Source organism: Spermophilus citellus (assembly GCF_964194105.1).
Source record: "Spermophilus citellus genome assembly, chromosome: 4".
Taxonomy (NCBI): Eukaryota; Metazoa; Chordata; class Mammalia; order Rodentia; family Sciuridae; genus Spermophilus; species Spermophilus citellus.
In genome coordinates, this window is record NC_138185.1 from 215,033,312 (window position 1) to 215,056,068 (window position 22,757).

Consider the following 22,757-nt stretch of genomic DNA (forward strand, 5'->3'; position numbering starts at 1 on the left):
TGAATTCTAATAAGCAACTGAAAGAAACCTGCAATAGAAAATTTTTGCTCTATAATGTAATCAGGTATAGTTATAAAAAACATGACAAAATACTCTAACATTATAGATTACAGAACAAGTAATTTGTACTTAAAAAACTAAAAGCAAGGAAATGATTATCATAAAATATTTTCTATTTAAACTTATTCATTCTGCTAGTTAGGATGGACCATATGGATGATAATCTTATTTTAACTCCAAATAAAACAAAGACAAAAGTATCTAATGGAGAGAAACAGCAAAATATGTATAATTCTGGGTCACCAATTAAACTTCAATCTTTTGGTGTTTTTGTTTATCCTCGTCTAAATGTATTTTCTATTTCTGAAGTTTCTTGGAAGTAAGTAGTTTACAAAATAGCAATGTAATGCCTTATAGGTAATAAATTATAAACACAGGGCACTATCTTCCCCCAAATACAGAAAACAACTGAAATGGTTCAATTCATTTTTGCTGAGAGAAAATATACAGGAAGAGGTAAACAGTGGAACAAAAATGTAATCAACAATGCCTTGCACTGGAACAAAGGTATAGTCATCTAAATGTCTAGTAGTACTAACAGGGCTTGTTATAGTAGGTTTTAAATATCTAAGTAAAACTTAAAAAACAAAAGCAAAAAACATAATACATAAATTCCTATGTATGGCTTATATTCTCATAGACTTTATAAGTCATTTAACTGCCATAATAATACTACGCTTTTATTTTGTCTCTTCTGGCACTGTTTTAAAGCATTTCCTTCACTTTGGATATTTGATAAAATTTATTATACTTTTTAGCAAATTAAAATTCTAAGTCTTCTAAAAGAATGTCAAGTTGTTTCTTCACCAAATTAATGTGTGAAGTCTTCAGGAAGGACTTAACTTGTGCCACTTGGTAACAACCTTTTCTGGATTTGCAATTGTTTCTTTCCATTGGTTCACTGCTTCAGTGCTATTACTGTCTTCACTTATCCAAATCTGTAAAGGAACAGTACAATCATTTAGCTTGTCACAATTACGACAAGTGAGTTAAAACAGTTTATTACTCTTATTGATAAAAATATTTGAAGTCTGGTTTACACATTTATAAGTAAACAACTTTCCATTTTCCCAAAAGTAAATTTAATTTATCTGTTTGAGACTTAAATTCTAAAACATTTAAACTGTTTAGTCATTCTGAAGACTATTTCATATAAACTAAATCAATTTAAAAATTCAAGGTGATGGGGCAGGGGCTCAGTAGTAGAGCACTAGCCTAATATGTGTGAGGCCCTGGGTTTGATCCTTAGCACCACATAAAAATAAATAAATAAATGTATTGTGTCCAACTACAACTAAAAAATAAATATTTTTAAAAATCCAAGGTGAGAGTTTTGTAAAATCATTTCCCCCCAAATAGTTCCAACTTTCATTTCTTATTCAACTAATCTAGGAGCTCAACTTAAAATTGATTCTGACCACTCAAAAACAACTTTATAAAGATGAATTAAACTGAGGCTAATCATGATTTCAATTAATAAGGAATGTGTATTTTTAAGAACCTTTTTTATTCAATACAATTGTAAACTTAATGGAAATTTAATAAATAGTCATTCTTGATCCAGAGTAATTTCATAGTGTCTATCGCTTATGGGGTTTAGGTTATGTATGTGAATAAACCTGGTAAAGTTATATAGTATTATGTAAATTTAGGACACCACAATGGCTATATCATGGAGACAAGGTGGACAAGGAATCTAAAATCTGTACCATGGCTCTAGCATTAACAAATGCTCTAACCTTGGAATTAACTTCTCTGAGTAAAGAGATTGGAGCAGATCACTCACTGGTTTTCAAATATTTTTCCTTTTCTTTCTTGGTCTGAAAAAAATTTCCTTCAAATAATATCTTACAAGGAACCCCAACATATAAAACAGGTAACATCAGAGTGCTTTGGTTGGTAAACAGGAGTGGGAGAACTTGAGCCTGCATTTGTTTATTCCATTATGGTGACACCTGACGCCACTCAAGAGTCTGTTGGAGGCAGACAACCAGCAAAAACATTCCAGAATCCTATTCCATTCATACATGATAGCTAAGGTTTGATGATACAGGAAAACTTTTTTTTTTAGAGAGAGAGAGAGAGAGAGGATTTTTTTAATATTTATTTTTTAGTTTTCGGTGGACACAACATCTTTATTTTTTATTTTTATGTGGGGCTGAGGATCGAACCCAGTGCCTTGCGCATGCCAGGTGAGCATGCTACATCTTGAGCCACATCCCCACACCCAGAAAAACTTTTAACTAAATTGACTTCATAGGACTCATAGCTATCAAAAGTATATAGTTATACAAATTTTCAAATTCAAGCTATTTTCCAAATAAATGCAGAAACAAAACTACATTTAAATAAACATTTTAGGTAAATTAAATGAAAACGTGAGTCAAAAAGTTAATATCAATCTTTAAAAAATCATATTTATAATTTGAGGACTACACATAGACTACTAATAACAGTTTACTATGAAGAGGAAGCTTTTAGACCAGTAATTTAAATGTGGCTCAAATAATTGTAAAAAAAAGAAAACTACCATTAATCCATTGAGAATAAGGAAAAAAATATATAAATGGAAACAAGTTCCTGTAGTGTTGGCAAGTAAGCCAGTATTATATTGTCCTATACAGATTACTAAGAATTTTAAAATAGACAATCCAGACACTAGTATTGACTATCTAAATATCTCCACCATCATTAAAATTGTTTTCTAGGAATTCAAATCTAATATAATTAAAAAGTTCTCTTGTTAAATATTAAATTGAAGCTGAAACAAAATGAGGTAAATTTGATATTCAAAGTTTTAACCAATTCAATTTAAACACTTAGTGTCTTCTTCCATAAGGAATGAGTCAGTAATACCTAAAAACTGATCTTAGTTTTTAAAGTTGAAAAGCTGAGAAAAAGGCTTAAAGATAAGCCTGATTGCTCAGAAATTCCAACTACTTATATTAAAGAAATAAGTCTGATGAGATTTGATTTTTGTGTCAACACTAAATTGTAATTTATACTAAGAAATCTTACACTATTCAACTTTAGCTTAATCCCGTATTCCTTTTGTTAACCACTGTTTAAATGCATAGAAAAATACACAGAAGAAATTAAAGATAAAATCCCCCTACTAACCTGGCCCACAAAGTGTTTTCTTCTTACAGAGCTTCGACTATAAAGCTTAATGAGAAAAACAATTTCTTTTTCATTCTGTATAAGTGGAAAAATCATAGTCTCTCCCCACTTTACTCTTCCATTGGAGGCCTTCAGTAAGCGTGTTTTCTTCTTATAAATCAACTCTCCTGAGCTAAACATTCCCACCTTCACAAAAAAACCTACGAAACAAATTCTAATTAAATACCACATAAAGATATATATTATGTTTAATGTAAATATATAAATAAGCTATTTTAAAAATGTTCAATGAGCTACTACTATTTGATAAAAGAAAACATCTCTAGTGACTTTATAATCTTTACTGCACTTTACAAGTAACTACTATAACTTCAAACAAATTTAATCTTCATTCTGAATGACATTAACAAGTAGAATCATAGGCATAAATAACAATGAGGAGCAAAGGTGTATACACTGAAAAGGATTACACAAAAGAGAGGTACCAACTCTTTGGATAGATGAGGTATTTATTTCACAATTTTATATAGATAAATTTTTTTGCTTGAGACTCTAAAAGCATATGCCCACTAGAAAACAATCTATTTTTTAAATAAGTTTGAGATGCAGAGCTTCCAACAATGGTAAAATAGTTTTTATGAACTAATAAGCTTCCCATAGATTATAAATTTTGGGGAAATAATAAAAATAAAGATTGATTAAAATCAGGAAAAAAGTGAAGGAAAGAAACTTTTCAAAGATGGGAACTGCACTAAAATTCAGATTTACTATAGCTTTTCACCTCAGCATATGCCCTAGTCTGACTGGCACAGCATGCTTATGGCTCGAGCAGAATGTGCCATGTTATCAGGTAATAGAGCTGGGATTGCAGGGTAACAAGAAGGGGATGAGGGAACTCCCAGGAAGGGAGTCTCAGAGTGAGGACCAAGAGACCTGAGCATTAAATTTATAAACTAGAGATCATTACTTTTGATCTAGGGAGTTCACCTGTTAATGTAATATATTGTATTTGTAAATTTCCACTATTGTCCTTATGACTCACTATTCCAAGATGGACTTTATTTGCTTACTTTTTTAAAAATTTGTTCTTTTTAGATACACATGACAGCAGAGTATATTTTGACATATTATACATATATGGAATATATCTTATTCTAATTAGGATTCTATTCTTGTGGTTATATGTGATGTGGGGTTACACTGATCATGTATTCATGTATCAACATAGGAAAGTTATGTCTGATTCATTCTATTGTCTTTCCTATTCCCACCTCCCCCCTTCCTTTCATTCCTCTTTGTCTAATTCAATAAACTTCTATTCTTCCCTTCCCTCTATTTGCTTACTTTTATTTTAGGATTTTTCTATCTATCTACATAGCTGATGTTAGTGTAGAGTTAATTTTATGTATGTGCTATCTAATCTGTTTTGATATCAAGAATATGCTAACAAAATTATTTCTCCATCTTTTTTTCTTGCATTAGAATAGCTTATATAAAAAAGGAATCAGATGTTCCTTGAATGTTTGGTAAAATCTGTCAGTAAAATAATATTGGCTTAGTGCTTTTTATGAGAGAGAGTTCTCTCCCTTTTCATGGCTATTCTTTGTAGATTTCTTCCTCTTGAGTAAATTTCTTAGAAAGTCATTCATTTCATATAGATGTACAAATGAATTAGTATTGTTACACCTGGTATTGCCTTATATATAACCAAATCTCTTCTGAATTTAAAATTATATCCTTTTCTTGGTTCAGAATATCATTTATGTTTTGACTATTTTTCTGCTTTATCCAACCTGCTACAGATTTGCCTATTTTAATGGTCCTTTCAAAGAAAAAAAAAGTTTAGTTTCATTGATTGTGTTATCTGCTGTTGTCTCCACATTTTATAACTTCAACCTCAGCTTACTTCTTTCCTTGAATTTTTTGTTTTTGTAGCTTCTTGAATTGAATGTTCAGTTTCATTTATTTTTATCCTTTCTACAGTGGACATTCATTGTTACAGTGGACATTTATTGCTTTGCCTGCTCCCAGATAGTTAATTCCCTTCTTTCATAGTAAAAAGGAACAATTCTACCTTCCTCTTAGCCTGGGAGATAGGGCTGACCTCAAACCTTCAGTTCTAGGGGTGGCCAAGTTACTAGGCCTAGCCAACTAAAGTATCACAAGTCCTGGTTGTGCATCCAGCAAAGGAAAGACATCACTCTACTGGTCTCTTCATTCTTATTGAATTGTAATCTCTCTGCATTTGATGTACTTTGAACACTGATACACTTACTTAAAGTCAGAGGTGTTGATGAGCTTGGAAGATACTGTGCCTCAAGAATTTGAAGCTGAATTCTGCTATTTACTGCTTGAAAACAAGTCCCCAATTCAAGTTCTGCATGGCAAACCTGTATATCAAAAAGTATCATTCAGTATTCAATAATAAAGTTTGGAAATATTTCAAAAATAGTTACAGTTTTTGAAAGCTTTGCTTTCTATTGACACTCAAAGCCATTAGTTATAAAATAAGAAGATAAATGTCATAGATTCTGTAAATGTAAGGCATTCATTTGCATCAATTCTGAAAGTCTGTACACCTACATACTGGATTTCAATATCAGTAATATTAAAAGACAATTCAACTTAAAAACAAATTAAATTCCTAGGCAATATTAACAGAAAAACTGCCAGTGAAATAAACCAACAGGAAGGAATGCACTTTTAAAATAATTAAATGTAGTCAATTGAGTTTCCTAATTTTAGAATTCAGAGTAGATGCTATAAAAATCAGAAGACAAAGGATTGCTGTAATAAACAGATTTATGGATCCAGAGTTGCATATCTATCCTGAATGGGAACAAGCCAAAGGAAGCTGGCAAGAAGGAAGCTAATCAGTGATAAGGCCGTATATAATAAGGAAAAGGTTTAAAAAAAAAACTGAGGCAAACTCTAAGATGAAAACAACAGGTAGGGAGGTGGATTAAAATATGCTCATCAGTACTGCTTACCAACAGGAAAAGAAAGCTGGTGATTTGTCTGTGAAATACAACACAAATCCTACTCATCTGGATTCCAAGGTACTTGGAGTGAAAAGTAAAAGAGAAACGTGAAGTTGTCCAGAAACAAAAAGACCACTGTTCATGTATTGAAAAGAACAAGAATGGGAATAAGAATACAACATTTACAGACTTACTAGAAGTGATTCCAGTAACGCTACAGAACAGTTGAATGATATTTTACAAAAAGGTTAACATATTTGGTAATTGTCCAGTATTCCTTAATCACTCATTGAGGGGGGAAAAAAACAAAAAAACCTTTCTATGTACATGACATCACCTCAAGCTTGGGTCTTTTCTTAAAACATGATGCTGTGTTTTATAACTGTCATGCCATGAGAAATCAAGAAATAGAGAGTAAAAAGTGAATTGTTTAAAAAGTAGAAACTTGAGTTAAGGTTAATTTCCTCTCGAAAAACTCTAAAATGAGAATAAAACTGTTCAATCTGGCAACAATGCTGACTTTTTAAATAAGCGAATTTATTGCTTTTCAGGTTTACTCTAAGTGAGAACTGATTAACAACTCTTTTTGCATGAACTAACTGGATAGCCATATATAAAATAAAGTCTTTGTTGATTAAAAAAAAAGTTGTTTCTGCCCTTGGCATTTAAATTAATACATTAAAAACTATAATCATTTATTGTTTACAAAACACAAAGATAACCATGATTAAACTTTTTTCATTAATTCTTTTTTCATTATGGTTTTGCACCCATAATTAAATAACACTTATGAAAACAGCTAAAGGTGGCAAAACTTCTCTTATTGTTACACAATTGTAGAGTTAATTCTCATAAACAGTAGCATTTGGCAATGGGTTTGCTATTTCCTACTTGCCAAGGTTATCTCACAAATTCAATTTATATTCCAGGACATTAATTCAGATCATGAGAAAATATTCAAAATAATTTTCAATCTCATAATAACCAAAAATTAAAATACAAATCAATTAGTTGGTGTGTACTGACTATATTTAATAAGCATAAAACTGTAGAAGGTATGATATTTGCTCCTGAATAATGAACCAATTTTTAAAGAAAAATTTATTAGCCTTCCCGGAACCATTAAAAAAATGAGATGCCAACCATAATCAGGAAGAATCATAAACTGATGATGTTTGAAAATGTCTTCAAAGGGAACATACATGGAAGAGTTCAGAGGGTTAGCTCTGGAATCAAATCTGGATTCCTTAACTATTTACTAGCTGTGCAAATAGCTTCACTGATCTCCACATAGGAAAAGGAAAGCACAGGCGCAGAAGAGTGGTATGAACAGTAGATTACTTAGCAACGAGTCAGCCATAAGGTAAATCTCTATAAAGGTCAACTACTTCTTCAGGCAAACTTTGTCTCTTCTATCTATTCAATACCGAAATTTGAGGTCAAGTAAATACGTTAGTATTGGCCAAGGTCAGGAACTCTCCTGAAAAAAAACATTAGCTTTATACAAAGCAATGCTATTCGTGGTGCAACAGTTATCAATGTGGATAGTGGGTAGACAAGTCTGGTTCTTTCTTTCTTTTTTTTGTGTGTTTATCGACTTTTATTTTTAGACTTTAAAAATGTTAACCCCTCCAGGCACATTATAGTAGCAATAAAATCACAGAATCAGCAAGCCGACCATAGCCAGCCAAGTCTGGTTCTTTCAATGGCATAATTACAATATCTATTTTCCTCTTCAGAACATAAAACAAAGCACAATATTATTCTTATCTTAGCAATAATATGAAACATCAGTACTTGGTAACATAAACTCATTGGTCCTGAATAACACAAATGCTCTTATTTCAAGACATCAATCTTTACATACCTAGCACGTGACATCCAGTAGAAACCAAGTGTTTATAAGACTTCTAACATATGAAATATAATTTAATAGAAATCCAGTCATAATCATTCATTCAAATTCTCCAGGCATATAATATCTCAGTTTCCCAGAAAATACTTTCACTGACTTATCTTCTGATATATTCTGTCTTTAGAGTTTTAATGTATGAATAACCTATTTGATTAGTGTTTTTGTATCTTCTGTAAAAGATGGTTGCAGATTACTGTCTACTATTGTCAACTCTGCCAGTGACAAACTCCTGTCACAGCTGCTATGTTTTAACAGAAAAGGACAATAATCTCATTTGGTATGCTTTCGTTCATCATTTATTTTTTCATACCTGCCTACATACAAATATACAGTATCAACAATATGGTAGGACCTTAGTTAATAGCACAGTAAAATATGAAGAAAACAGAAACTTGAGACTTGTTTTGTTTTATTTAAAATTAAGTAACTTAAATAATGATATGACATAATAAATGCCATTAAAGAAAACATTGGGGATTAAAATTAACAGGGAAAAAGATATCAGAAATTTCAATTCTTCTGATTAATTACAGTAACCTTTGTTTCTTATGTTTTAGTTTCTAATTTCCTCTACAATTTGGTGATTTGCAAGGCTACACATTAGAATCATTTGGGGAACTTTTGAAAACTACAAATGCTTCTGTTCCAACCCTCAAGAAATTTTATTGACTTAAATTTGCCAGGTAATTATAATGTACAGAAAGGGTTAAAAAGCACTTTAAGTAATCTTAAATATTTTTGGAAGTAGGTAAAATATAAGTCCTAAATAAGTTTAAAATCACCTATAGATTTGATCTTATAAAACTCAGGACTGATCTCTATCCTGACACATAAACTACATAATTAAATTATTAGGAATCTCTAAATAAAGACAATGTTCAGCTGGCCAGTTGAGAGAAGTAAACATCAGGTCTCAGAAATCAACCAAGCACTACAGGTAAGCAAGCTTGAAAAAAAAAAAAATCTGGGCTGGGAATGTAGCTCAGTGGTACAGTAGGTGCTCATCATGCATGAGGTCTTGGGTTCCATTCTAAACACCAAAAAATCAAAACCCAACTTCCATTCTAACCTATTTATGAACAGATATACAGTTTACCCAGGATTAAAACAACTTCCCTAATCTATTTCAGGGCAATCTCAGATTGAGTTTAACTTTGACCTTATGATTCTTTGTTGTTTTTCTCAAGTCATCAGCTACTAGAAAAACTTTTTAAAATGTATTAAAGTTATTCATGTTTCAGGGTTACTATACCTGATGAAACATTAATAAATAATGTGCCAGGAGAAGGTAATCCAACGTTATTTTAAAATACAGAAACAGTTATGTTGACCTTTCATCAATTTTTGAAACGATATTACTTCTTGAGACTTTTCCCGATTCCATAATTAATGAAGTATTTAAGTTATCCTCCACTAACAAAACACTATCCACTAAGCCATTCTAAAAGTACAGAATATTTTTAACACTGCATATTATTATCACTTACAGAAAATTTTGAAGGTGGTATTATATCCAAAGAGTAATCCATTTCCTGTGTGCTGAGAGTTCTAAGTGACACAGAACATTCTCCAATGGTTTTCTTCCTGGGAGTTTGGGTTTGAATCTTGAATACAAGTCTTACAGTTTGTAGATTTTGTAGTTTAATAGCAAATACAAAAGTTTCCAAAAATTCAATAACCTTAAAAAACAATAAAATATATAAAGGGTTGAAAAAAGTTTGATATACTATTATAAAATGATATTTTACCTTTATATCTAGAAAAACTACATTTAAATTTTTTTCCACAGTAAAAATATTTTTCCTACTTTATTGGTGCATTATATTTGTACATACTGATGGGATTTATTGTTACATATTTATATATGACATAATATAACAACATAATATTTTTAAAGTATTTATTTATTTTTATTTTATTTTATTTTTTTATTGGTTGTTCAAAACATTACAAAGCTCTTGACATATCATATTTCATACATTAGATTCAAGTGGGTTATGAACTCCCATTTTTACCCCAAATACAGATTGCAGAATCACATCGGTTACACATCCACATTTTTACATAATGCCATATTAGTAACTGTTGTATTCTGCTACCTTTCCTATCCTCTACTATCCCCCCTCCCCTCCCCTCCCATCTTCTCTCTCTACCCCATCTACTGTAATTCATTTCTCTCCTTGTTTTTTTCCCATTCCCCTCACAACCTCTTATATGTAATTTTGTATAACAATGAGGGTCTCCTTCCATTTCCATGCAATTTCCCTTTTCTCTCCCTTTCCCTCCTACCTCATGTCTCTGTTTAATGTTAATCTTTTCCTCCTGCTCTTCCTCCCTGCTCTGTTCTTAGTTGCTCTCATTATATCAAAGAAGACATTTGGCATTTGTTTTTTAGGGATTGGCTAGCTTCACTTAGCATAATCTGCTCTAATGCCATCCATTTCCCTGCAAATTCCATGATTTTGTCATTTTTTAGTGCTGCGTAATACTCCATTGTGTATAAATGCCACATTTTTTTTATCCATTCATCTATTGAAGGGCATCTGGGTAATTTAAAAAAAAATTTAATGTAAATGAAAATGAGAAGAGCCATGACTTGTTTTTCCGGAGTTTATTCTGGATATTACCTTCCTCAACTTCACAAATCATCTTTTTAATTACCTAGGAACTCAGGTCAATATTAACATTGAGCTCACCAAAATATAGCTTTTTCCCTTTTTAAAAATTAAATTGTAGGGGCTGAGGATATAGCTCAGTTAGTAAGGTGCTTGCTTTGAATGCACAAGGCCCTAGGTTCGATCCCCAGCACCAAAAAGAAAAAAGAAATTAAACTGTTTTTTAATCTTTGGATCTAGGACATCTTTCCTACTCTTTACCACAATTCTTCAACAGTTAGAGTAGTTCAAGAATCTCACATGTGAGCATGTTCAGTGCCCAGAATCTTGAATTATCACATGGACATATTTGAATTATCTCTTAAAAGAGACTAAACACTAGACGGTTCTTTTCTATACACTTCCTTTTTTCCATCTTTAGTGTATCCTTTTGAAAAGGCAAGATATCTGGGCAACTAACATAAATATTTTTGATACTCTGCACTAAAAAAATTTTGGCCAAATTTTCACCCGTACTATAATATAATCACTTACATCTGCACAGTCAGAATCATGTTTCTAGAATTTTACCACCACGAACTTTTTCTTTTAAGACTTTCAAGCCACAGGACCACACTGACAATACATTGCACATAAAATGTTAAACAAGTTTACAAATTAAGCAAGTCTGTGCAGATTTACTTCATGGTTTCCACATTTTGCCACAATAGGGATCTCCCAAAAATCTGCTGTATAAAAATAAATGTTAAAAATGAAAGATCCTATGTAGGTAGGTTCCAATATGCAAACATTTTTCCCTCTAACTTTTCCTAAGTTAATTTAGTTTATTTTTAAAAAAGTAAAATTGTTTAATTCAGAAAGTATTCTTCCTTGAGTGATAGAATTATAACCAGAGTTAAGATTTATTTCCATCTAGACTTTCTATGATGCATATTTTCATAAAGTGAGATCGTAACATACATACACACACCAATTTTTGATCACTGACTTTTTCAATAATTTAGGACATTTTCCCCTGTCCTTAAAAACTATTCCTATCCATAATTTTTCACAGCTGCCTAGTATTCTATCACATAGTGTTCTGGGTTGAATTGTACTGTATCCCCAAAAAAGATATGTTGAAATTCTAACTCCCAGTACCTCAGAATGTGACATCATTTGCGAACGTCTCATTGCAGATATGATTCACAAAGTTAAAATAAGGTAATATGGGCATAGGGTAGACCCCAATCCAGTATGAGTGGTAACTTTGTAAGTACGGGGCCATGTGAAAACACAGAAACAGAGAGAACACCATATGAAGATGGAGGCAAAGCCAAGAAATAAGAAAAGCCAAGGATTGTTGGCCATAGCAGAATCTGGAAGGAAGAGTGGAGCAGATTCCCCCTAAGAAAAGGAACCAACATTGCCGACACCTTGATTTTGGACTTCTATTCCCCCCTCCCCACCCGTGCTAAGGGTTGAACCCAGAGCCTTACACATGCTATACAAGCACTCCATCACTGAGCTCTATCCTTAGTCCCAAGTTTCTGTTGTTTTAAAGCCATCCAGTTTATGGCACTTTTTTTTTACAGCAGCCTGAAGAAATTAATTAAATGGGTATACCATCAGGTTTTTCGATCATTCCTCTATGATGCCTTGAGATTATTTTTAACTTTTCACTATGGAAAAAACCACCAAGACTATTTTATAAAAAGTTTTGTTTGGATTTCAGATTATTTCCAAGGAGTAGATTCCAGGTAGAATTACTAGAAATATATAAGATTTTGATGTGTACTGTCAAAATCATTTCTAGAAAATTGTATGTTGTAGCATACTTGTAAAATATTTCCTTATTTTAATAAGAAAAAAGAAAGATCAATATATAATTTAAATCTGTATTTCTATGATTGATAGAAACAGTAATGTTTTGCTTATTAGTCATTTGAATTCTTATTTTTAAATGGTAGTTCTTTTCATTTGCATATAAAACCCTAAGTTTTCTATGTCAAAAAATAATAATGAGCATGTATTTAAATTAATGTGAAATAAGAATTTATAAAAGCCAGGAACATAAACTACTCCATTTATAGTAACTGGAAGTATTTAAAAGTGATTAATTGCAATTGTGCAATTATTTTTCAAAGCCCAGTTAGGGAAAAGAAAAGATGAAAATATACACATTTATTTTCCTTTTAAATATATATTTTAGATACTGTTAATCTATATATTTTAGTGATCAAAATTTTCTTTTTAAATGAATCTTAATATTAGACAATAAAATATCAAAACATTTTGAGACTAAAAATTATCTTTAAATAAAGCAAGAACACATAATTTTTAGTTTCCCAAAAGTAAAACACTTTCTTATTCTTTACATGGATAAAAGTGATAAATATTAGAAGAACAGAAAGGAAATTCAAACATAAACAGTCACTTACATTAGAAGCTTCCTTTGCTGATGACTTGAAATGCACTGGTTTGGGCAACGCTAGTATTCCCTTTACAGAAATAGTGGGAGTATCACCATAACTAGAAGGCCAACTTAAATCTCTGCACTAAAAAATTAAATAGTATAGTTGGAATTTTACAAAGGACTCTGACAATACAAATATTTGATGTATTTGTTGAGTTAATGGCTTTGGATAATGATTTTCAAGATTTTTAAATAAACTTCAATATATATTGAGACTTCATGTTTCATCCACATTAAAATAATTTTGATATTAAATATAGATATACCAATTTTCTTCTTGCAGTTGAAAACATACAAATAGGGCTGGGGTTGTGGTTCAGTGGGAGAGCGCTTGTCTAACACGTGAGGCACTGGGTTCGATACTTAGCACCACATAAATGAATAAAGTCATAAAAAATACATATACTCATCACACACATTTTTATTTTCTTAAATGCTTTTTTTTTTTTTTGGTACTGGAAATTGAACCCTGGGCACTCTACCACTGAACTTCATCCCCAACCCTTTTTGTTTTTTATTTTGGGACAGACCTCAAATTTGTGATCCTCCTGTTTCATCCTCTCAAAGTCACTGAATTACAGGTATGCATCACCATACCTGCTTCTTAAATACTTTATCAAATACTATTTCCTGAAAAACACTATAGAACCCCAAATTTCAAAGACTAACTATTACCTCTTTCCCCAGAAGAGGGCAACAACAGATAAGTGTCTAAATATTTAATTTTGAAATAAAAGTTGGTATTAACTATACTAATTTACCTGTAAAACTGTGATCCAGATCTGCTCCACTGAAGAATTATAAAACAATTTCACATTCAATCTGCCAAAATCTCTTTCATCTCCTGAGAGAGTAATCGTATCTGAATTGTAAACAAAAGACAAAGATGTTTCAAAATTTCATGTAATCTTTTAAATTCAATTTTATGAGCACAACTGAAAAATGCCAACAATTATTTTTTAAGGTTTCCAATTTAGTAAGGCAAAAATCATACTTCTATGTTTTATTAAAGTACAAGAGGTGAAATAAACCATATAACTACAAGATATAAAATTTTACCCAAATTGCAGTGTGGAAAATTTAAGTTAAAGCTTTAACAAACTATCTCAAATAATGTTTATATGACTTTAGTACCGTATGCTTCTGGAACTTTCTTCATTCATCTACTTTAAAACAAATGTACAAAGATGTTTAATAGCTTCACTTTTTAAAAACTGATTCATTCATGCCTGAACACTGAAAAATAACCATCTGATCTGAGTATCCATATACAGATAATACTGTCAATATAGATATAATCATGTAGATTTTTTTTACTGATCATGTTCACTTTCAAATTACTAATGAGTATAAAAATGTAATATTATATTCCTTACCCAGGCTTCTGTTACTCCCCTGAGAATTTTTTCTTGAAGATGTACTACTGGGTACACTAGACAACGAATCATGTCTCTACAAATAAAATCTTTTAGTTAGAAATTACATATCAAACTGTAAGGATTCTGATACTTATGCCCCAATACCTGCCCCATCAAACTGCATGCTAATCATTTTGACAATGTTACTGGTCAGAATTTTCACTTTTAGACAATTAAAGAGAAAAATAAGTTTTCTCTGTGTGTTATCAGGAAAATTTTAAACATCTTACGAAAAAATATACTATAATGTCTCTGCTGGTTTTGGTTTGGTTTTATAATAAAGAGAAAGAGATTATTTCTTAAATTCCATACAGAAACATTAATGACAATTAGAATATGTTTGGAAATGCCCAGTTACCTAAAAACCTATAAAACAGCATATTAAACCATGGTCTCTCTAGTAGAAATAAAAACTCAGGCTCCACCATAGGGCTGCTGAATCAAAAATTCTGGGCAGCAAGGGATGGCAATCTGTATTTTAACAAGCTCTCCAAATAATTCTGATGCATGGTCAAGAATTGTTGCTATAAAGAATTCTGCAAGAAATTGACTGAGAATTTTTATTAAGGATGATTTAGAATACATTTCCATTGTATAAACCATAAGTATGTATGTGCGTATATATGTACACACACACACACACACACACACACAAGCCCACAAGTGTATATAAAAACATTTACACAGATTTTACTTTCATTTACAGGAATACAGATAATTTGTCATGCTACTTTGCTTATCTCTATCTTCTAATTTTAAATAGTCATAGTTTATTAGCATTAAAAATGAAAACTTTTTTGAAAGTATCAAAAATTTTCTCCCTGGCTTTAGCCATACATGCTTGTAATTCCAGCTACCAGGAGAATTGCAAGTTTGAAGCTGACCTGGACAATCTAGCAAGAACCTGCCTCAAAATAAAATTTTAAAAAGGGCCGAAGATATAGCTCAGTGGTAGAGTGACTGCCTAGCATGCATAAGACCCTAGGTTTAATCCTCAGTACCACAAAATACAAAAACAAAGTAACTCAAAAATAGGATACTGTATTAATATAAGTGAATAAAGTTCCCCACCTTTATAGGAATTTTAATTTTTTAAAAAATTTTTAATATTTATTTTTCAGTTTTCGGCAGACACAACATCTTTTTACGTGGTGCAGAGGATCGAACCCGGGCCACATGCATACCAGGCGAGCACACTACCGCTTGAGCCACATCCCCAGCCCAGGAATGTTAATTTTTAATACAAACATTAAGGAAAGTTGATAAGTATTTTAATTATACTATTTAAAATTCCAACTGCCTCAGGATTCCTTAAGTGCATACCAACTGAGAGAAAATTCACACAAAAAAAGAACAAAAGAAAAATACTGTCTTTCATTAGTCAACTGGGAACTTCCCAAAGTAATGCATATGGGAAATGTATTTATTGTCCAAATATTAGAATAGCTATATCCACAAAAAGCATGTTATTTCTAATGTTGATTTATGCATTTCTGAATTTTTAATTTGAAATAATTATCACATATAAAAAATTATATAACTATTTTACCTGGATGAATCTCTGAGATGAACTTGTAAGATCAAACATAGATTTGCTTAGGCCAGGGGAACCAGGAAGTTTGCTGGTCCTTAGGTCACAAACTACACAGGGAAAAGAAAGAAGTGCTTATTTTTATAACAAGGAAAATGAAACACTGGAATTCTACTTAATTATTATAAACTAAATCTCTATAGAAATACTTTGTGAAAACTATGTGCAGATTTATATAAGAAATGAAGCCTTTTGATGAGATCTAAAACATTTATTTTTCATTATTTTATTTTGTTTGAAATAGAAATCAAACAACACATTTTCATATCCATATCAAAATGGACTTTTGTTCACGTTTCCCAATCCTCAATCTGAGAAGACTATCTCAGGATAGGATGTAAGTACTTTGTATTATATGTACTTCAACTATTTAATGAGCACTTATCACATTTAAAAAAAAAATCAATTCTGAATCTTATGTGCTCCTGTCTTTTTAGTGTCCTTCATAACCTGAAAGGGCCTTGAAGAAAGGAACTCGGTAAACCAACCCTATGCTATATTCTAGTACGGTGGGGAACAGTCCCTTCAGTAAATATTTCTTCCTTTTTTTCAGTACCCCACCCTGAATCTAGTGGCAGAGAAAGCTATATATATCATCATCCTACAAAACAATGGGGATTTATGAATTGGAAACACACATGGTAGTTTATAATTGGAATAGTTTCAAATATGAAAGTATAAAAATTTTATAGTTATTTAAGTATTTCTATTCTCTTTGTTTCTATTTCTATTACATCATACATTTTTAAACTCGTCATTCTGACTAGAACACAAAAGAAAAAACTTGTAAATATCTGTTGTAGAGTTTGGATAGAAGGTATATAAATTAATAAAAATAATCTAAAAATAACTTTCAAAAAGGAAAAATTAATTAAAATTTGTAACTACCAATAGACACAATACATCAATCTTTCAGTTTTTAAATTAGTTATAACAACAGAGAGAAATCATGCTGTTTATCATAACACTTGTGAAGCCTGCTTTTCTCTTATTTAAAAATTGTTTTTAATAATAAGAATCATATCATCCAGGTCTCAGATTTAATTTGATTGCTAAATTTGCTAAGGAGACACACAGAAGAAAAGCACAAAAGACTTTTCAGACCTGATCCATACAGTCTTGTTGTTTCTGAATGAGGAGGAAAACGCCGACTCAAATCAGGTGAAAAGTGCTGATACATATAGAAAGGGTTGTACACATCATAGCTGGGCCCATGCTGGGCCGAACTGGAAAGTTCCACCTTTCGATCTCCAAAAGATGCTCTGGCAGATCCTGAAAAAAAGCATTTCTAATGTTTTACAACATCGTCTCCTTGGTCCAACAGATGGTACACTCAAGACAAAGGAAAAAAATGTTATATTTCAAGTAATACTAAATTACATGCCTTTGATATCTTTAAAAAATGAGCACACATTTATGAAGTTCTAACTACATCAACTATTGTGCAAGGGAATAGTCAGGAGTCTTGCTCTTAAGACAGTTTAGCAAATTTCTGGCATTTTCTCTTTGACCTAGAGACAATTCTGTATTTTGTGATCTGAGTTTCTTTTTATTTTTCTTCTAACATATAGAACATCTTTGAAATGGAAAAAAAAATCTTGGAGATACACCCTCTTCAAGAAGATACAGAACATTTATAAAACTTGACTACATGCTGAGATAAACTTACAGCTCTTAAATTTGAAAGGACTGAACTCACATAAAGTATGTTTTCTTACCACAATGCAATTAAGTTAGAAATCAAATAACAAGAAGATGAATAAAAATATTTATATGGAAACAGTAGGACTACGAATAAGCAAAAAAGATAATCTTTAAGAAAAAAACTCTATGGGATTGTAATAATAGAATATTGGGGGCTGGGGTTGTGGGTCAGAGGTAAAGCGTTTGCCTAGCACATGCAAGGCCCTGGGTTCAATCCTTAGCACTACCTAAAAATAGACAGATAAAATAAAGGTATTGTGTCCAACTACATCTAAAAAATAAATATTAAAAAAAGAATAGAATATTGGCACAGTGACAGAAAAATAGATCAGTGAAACAGAATAAAAGGTCCTGAAAGAGATACTCATTTTTTGAGTGTATACACTTGATTTATAACTGAGGTAGCCCTGCAGAGCAGTGGGGAAAGGATGGTCTTTTCTCTAAAGTATTAAGACAATTCAATATTGATATGGAAAAAATTATAAGCCTTCTTTCAACCAAATATATTGACAAAAATTAATTCCCTGGGGCTTGTAGATCTAAATTAAGTGCCAAGGGCAAGCAAGTAAAGCTTCTGTACTTGTTAATTTGTAATTTTTTCACAAACTTAGGACAGGGAAATACTACTTAAATGGAACACAGAACATATTAACCATAAATGTATTCAGCTATACTAAAAGTCAAAATTTCCATTTGTCAAAAGACTAAGAGAATACAAAGGTAACCCACAGAGTGGGAGATCTCATAACTGGCAAGAGCTTATATCCAGAAAATATGAGGAACTCCTATAAATCAGTACAAAAAGGATAGACAGACCTCAATATAAATTGGCTTATGACTTAAACAGGCAACAACAGAAGAGGTCAACAACCTCATTAATAATGAAAGAAATATGAGTTTAAACCCCATTGAAATATTACCACACAACAGTATAGCTGAAACTAAAAATATTACCAAGAGCAAACACTGACAAGAAGCAATGTAAACAACTGTACTTTGCTGGTGTGAATGTAATTGATCCAATCACTGTGAATAATAGTTTGGCAGTTACTACTAAAGCTGAAGATAGTTATACTCAATGACCCAATAATGTCATTGTAAACATATATACAACAGAAATTTCTGTATGTGTACACCAAGAGACATGTACAAGAATTTATAAATAACATTATCTCTATTAGCCAAAAATTGAAAAAGAACCTCAAATGTAAATAACAGTAAAACAGATAAAAAGTAGTATATACCTGCTACATAAAAATACCTTCTAATATTCTATACAAAAATACCATATATTATGCTATTTAGAATAAATTGTAAGGTACATTTACATACAGATATGAAAACAAATTAAAACTAACAACGTGAAAGAATCTCACAATGTTGAATGAAAAACATAAACAAAAGAATATATACTAATATCATTTTGTTTAAATATAGGTCAGAACACAGAAAAAAATTAAACCTCTATTTAAGGGATATGTGCTTAATTGTTAAGAAGAAAAACTAGAAAATTATAATGATTGTGTAAAAACTAAAAATAAAATCACCAGATAATACAACTATCCTACTCCTAGGTATATATCTGAAGGAAATGAAGTCAGCATACAAAAGACACCTGCATACCCATGTTTACTGAGGCACTATTCACCACAGCCAATATATGGAATCAGTCTATGGACCATCAACAGACAAATGGATAAAGAAAATGTGGTACATACACACATAAAGTAATTATTAAGGCATAAAAAGAATGAAATCCTGTCACTTGAAGGAAAATAAGCCAGACCAGAAAGGCAAATATTACATGTTTACATGTGGAAATTCAAAACATAATATTAAATTATAAAAAGATGACCAGAAAGTAGAGAAGTAACTATGAGGAGCTGGGAAGAGAGTCTGAGGGAGTAGGGAGAAAGGGCAGGGTGAGAGAGGACACACCAGAGGGTGAATGTAATCCTTGCACTAATTCATTAGTCTTCTCTCTAGGCATGCATGAAAATGTCACAGCAAAACCCATTAATTTGTATGATTGATAAGTGTTCATAAAAATGCAACTCTGATACCCTGGATGACTGTCAGGAAGGGGACAGGGAGGCTTTTGGGTTGCTAGTGATACTCTATTTACCTTGTGCTGTCTGCAGAAGTTTTGCTTCCTTTAATAACTTACTATACTATGTGTTTCTGTTCTGTGCATTAGCCTATGTGTGTATGATATCTCACAATTTAAAAATTTCTTAAGGTTAATGATCATTTTAGGAATAAAATATAGACATAAAATGAAGTTTTTCAAAGGTTTAATTTACTGTCATCTTTTAATTCTTTTTGTCCCACTTAAAATGAAACACACAGAAACTGGTATTTTCTGAATTTAGCTAAGTGATTCTGCATAGAGTTAGGAAGAGAAAAATAAAATACGGAATATGAGGTAGGATTTTATCCTCATCCTGGTTCAAATATCTGTTACAACCAAGTATATCTAGCACATGGGAGAGAAGCCTAATGAATTGTGATGTCAGATTCATTACCTATATATCTTATAAACGGACACTGAGATCATTTAGCACACAAACAATATTACAAATCTTTATAGTAACCCAAGTAGCCTGATCATTAGGAAGAAATCCTTCAAATACAAGAAATCCTACAGTAGTAGCACCAAGATGATTTACTAGCTTAATAAGCTACACTTAAAAAAGAATACAGTATTCTCATTTCATTTTTCTCATTAGAGAAATTCAATTTTCCCCTGAGATAGTATAGAATTTCTCTCAATTTACTAAAGAATAAAACTAAATGTAAAGTTACATGATTGCTCATCCTTCTCAAAAGCCTATTTAAAATTCTTTAAATTTAAAATGCATATTCTTAATGGCTAGGTAAGTAGATATGTGAAAAAACAAGAACAGCACAATGTTAATAGTAATTTTTTTTATGAAGGCAGTAAGGTACAGCTATAAATCACACCTATTATCAAGAATGAAATCCTGTCACTTGAAGGAAAATAAGTCAGACCAGAAATTATTCCATATACAAAAAAACTTCAAATATACTTGAATTATAATTTTAGTTGCTATTGATAGGGGTCTACCTTCTCAAAACTTTGTCCTCCGTCTCAGGCCATCACTTGCACATGCACACATGCACACCTATACACATAAGACTTAGGTTCCAAGAATACTTCTTGAATCTAAGTAAATAAAGTAATTTTCTGGGCTGTGGTTGTGCCTCAGTGGTACAGCACTTGCCTATGATACATGAGGCAGTGGGTTCAATCCTCACACCGCATAAAAATAAATAACTAAAATAATTGTGTTCATCTACAATTAAAAATTTTTTTAAAGAGTAATTTTCTCTTCAATATATAAAAATTAGATAGTTTTACTACATCCTCAATGAACCTACAATTTAAGAGTTAATTTTTCACTCATTCAACTCAAAATGCAATTTGTTTTCTAGTGAGTGCAATGAGAAAAACAAAGAAAAGCCATAACATATTTCTAGGTAGCTATTTCTTACTTTTTTCCTGATATGAAAATAGTACATAAAATACCTTGTGTGTCTCAGAATACAGAATTTATTAAACAATCATGGTACACCCATATGATGAAATACTATGGAGTCATTAAAAAGCAATGGATAAGCCAGGCACAGAGGTACATGCCTATAATCCCAGCATCTCCGGAGGTTGAAGTAGGAGGATTGTGAGTTCAAAGTCAGCCTTAGTGAGGTCCTGAGTAATTCAGCAAAACCGTGTCTCTAAATAAATTATCAAAAAGGGTTGGGGATGTGGCTCAGTGATAAAGCGCTTCTGAGTCCAATCCCTGGTACCAAAAATAAATAAATAAAAACACTGAGTAAGAAAACATGTTCACCATGTATAATGTGAATAAATGATTATGAGATTACTTGCACAGTTTGATCCTAATGTTGTTAACAAGTATGAAATAAAGCAATAAGATCTATTGAGCAGGATATCCTGTGAGCCAGAACTTTTTTTAAAGTTTGTTCTTTTAGTTATGCATGATAGTAGAAAAACTATTTTTGAGAGATACTAGATATGCACTGGGTTCATCTTTCCTTCTTTCCAAAAACAAAAAAACAAAAACTACTCCTACCAGACCCAACTCTCCTATAGATAACAACAAATTATTTAGACAAAACAAAATCCCTAAAGGCACTGAAGAATAAAGAACTGTAGTGCAGATTCTGGACACCAGTTGACTCTTGAAAAAAAGGTAAGGGCCTAAAGTGAGTTATCTGTTTTGATAACTTTAAGCCTGAGTATAGGCCAAAAGTGACACCACGCGGGATATGTAAAACTCCAACAGCAAATGCATAGAAAAAGCAGAAAGCAGAATTCCAGGCAACCAGAGCTGCTGGAAAGAAAGGTGGGAATCCTGGAAAGGAGAGAGTTCCAAATTTTATAAAGGAAGTCTGCTCAAATATCTGACTGATCCATGAATCACCATACAAGGTTGCTGCCAAGACAGAATTTGCAGTCTACATTCAACCGAGTTACATATCTGATGGAAGGGAGGGACAAAGGAAGGAAAAAAGGGGGCAAGAGAGGAGGGAAAGAGAATTTCTCAAATTAATGTAACTAAATCTAGAGTACCTACAACATAACATTCAATGTCCAGAATATAATTCAAAATTATTCCATATACAAAAAAACTGGAAAATGTTAACTCATTCTCAAGAAAAATGACAAGTTACAGAATCCAAATCTTGATGATGTTAAAATTAGCAAAGATTTTAAAGCTTAAAGACATAAAATAGGCTTGAAGTAATATAAAAATAGAAAATTGTGTGAGACACATAAAAAAATAAGAAAAAGAACCAAATATAAATTCTAGAATTGAAAATGCACACCTCAAATAAAACATTCACTAGATAGG

At 31.6% G+C, this 22,757-nt stretch overlaps 1 protein-coding gene across 1 annotated transcript in view; it reads right to left on the reverse strand.

Annotated features, from left to right (window-relative positions):
- Positions 1 to 887: 887 nt before the first annotated feature.
- The window catches only part of TC2N (tandem C2 domains, nuclear), a gene marked incomplete at its 3' end in the record, with an annotated part of 37,353 nt that continues 15,483 nt past the window's right edge, over positions 888 to 22,757 (reverse strand). The window contains exons 6-14 of the mRNA XM_081292273.1: positions 17,260 to 17,427; positions 16,114 to 16,205; positions 14,523 to 14,598; positions 13,908 to 14,008; positions 13,112 to 13,228; positions 9,564 to 9,755; positions 5,456 to 5,570; positions 3,181 to 3,380; positions 888 to 998 (exon numbers count right to left, since the gene is read on the reverse strand). Coding sequence (XP_081148399.1) covers positions 888 to 998; positions 3,181 to 3,380; positions 5,456 to 5,570; positions 9,564 to 9,755; positions 13,112 to 13,228; positions 13,908 to 14,008; positions 14,523 to 14,598; positions 16,114 to 16,205; positions 17,260 to 17,427 — 1,172 coding nt within the window. The remainder of the gene's footprint in view (positions 999 to 3,180; positions 3,381 to 5,455; positions 5,571 to 9,563; positions 9,756 to 13,111; positions 13,229 to 13,907; positions 14,009 to 14,522; positions 14,599 to 16,113; positions 16,206 to 17,259; positions 17,428 to 22,757) is intronic.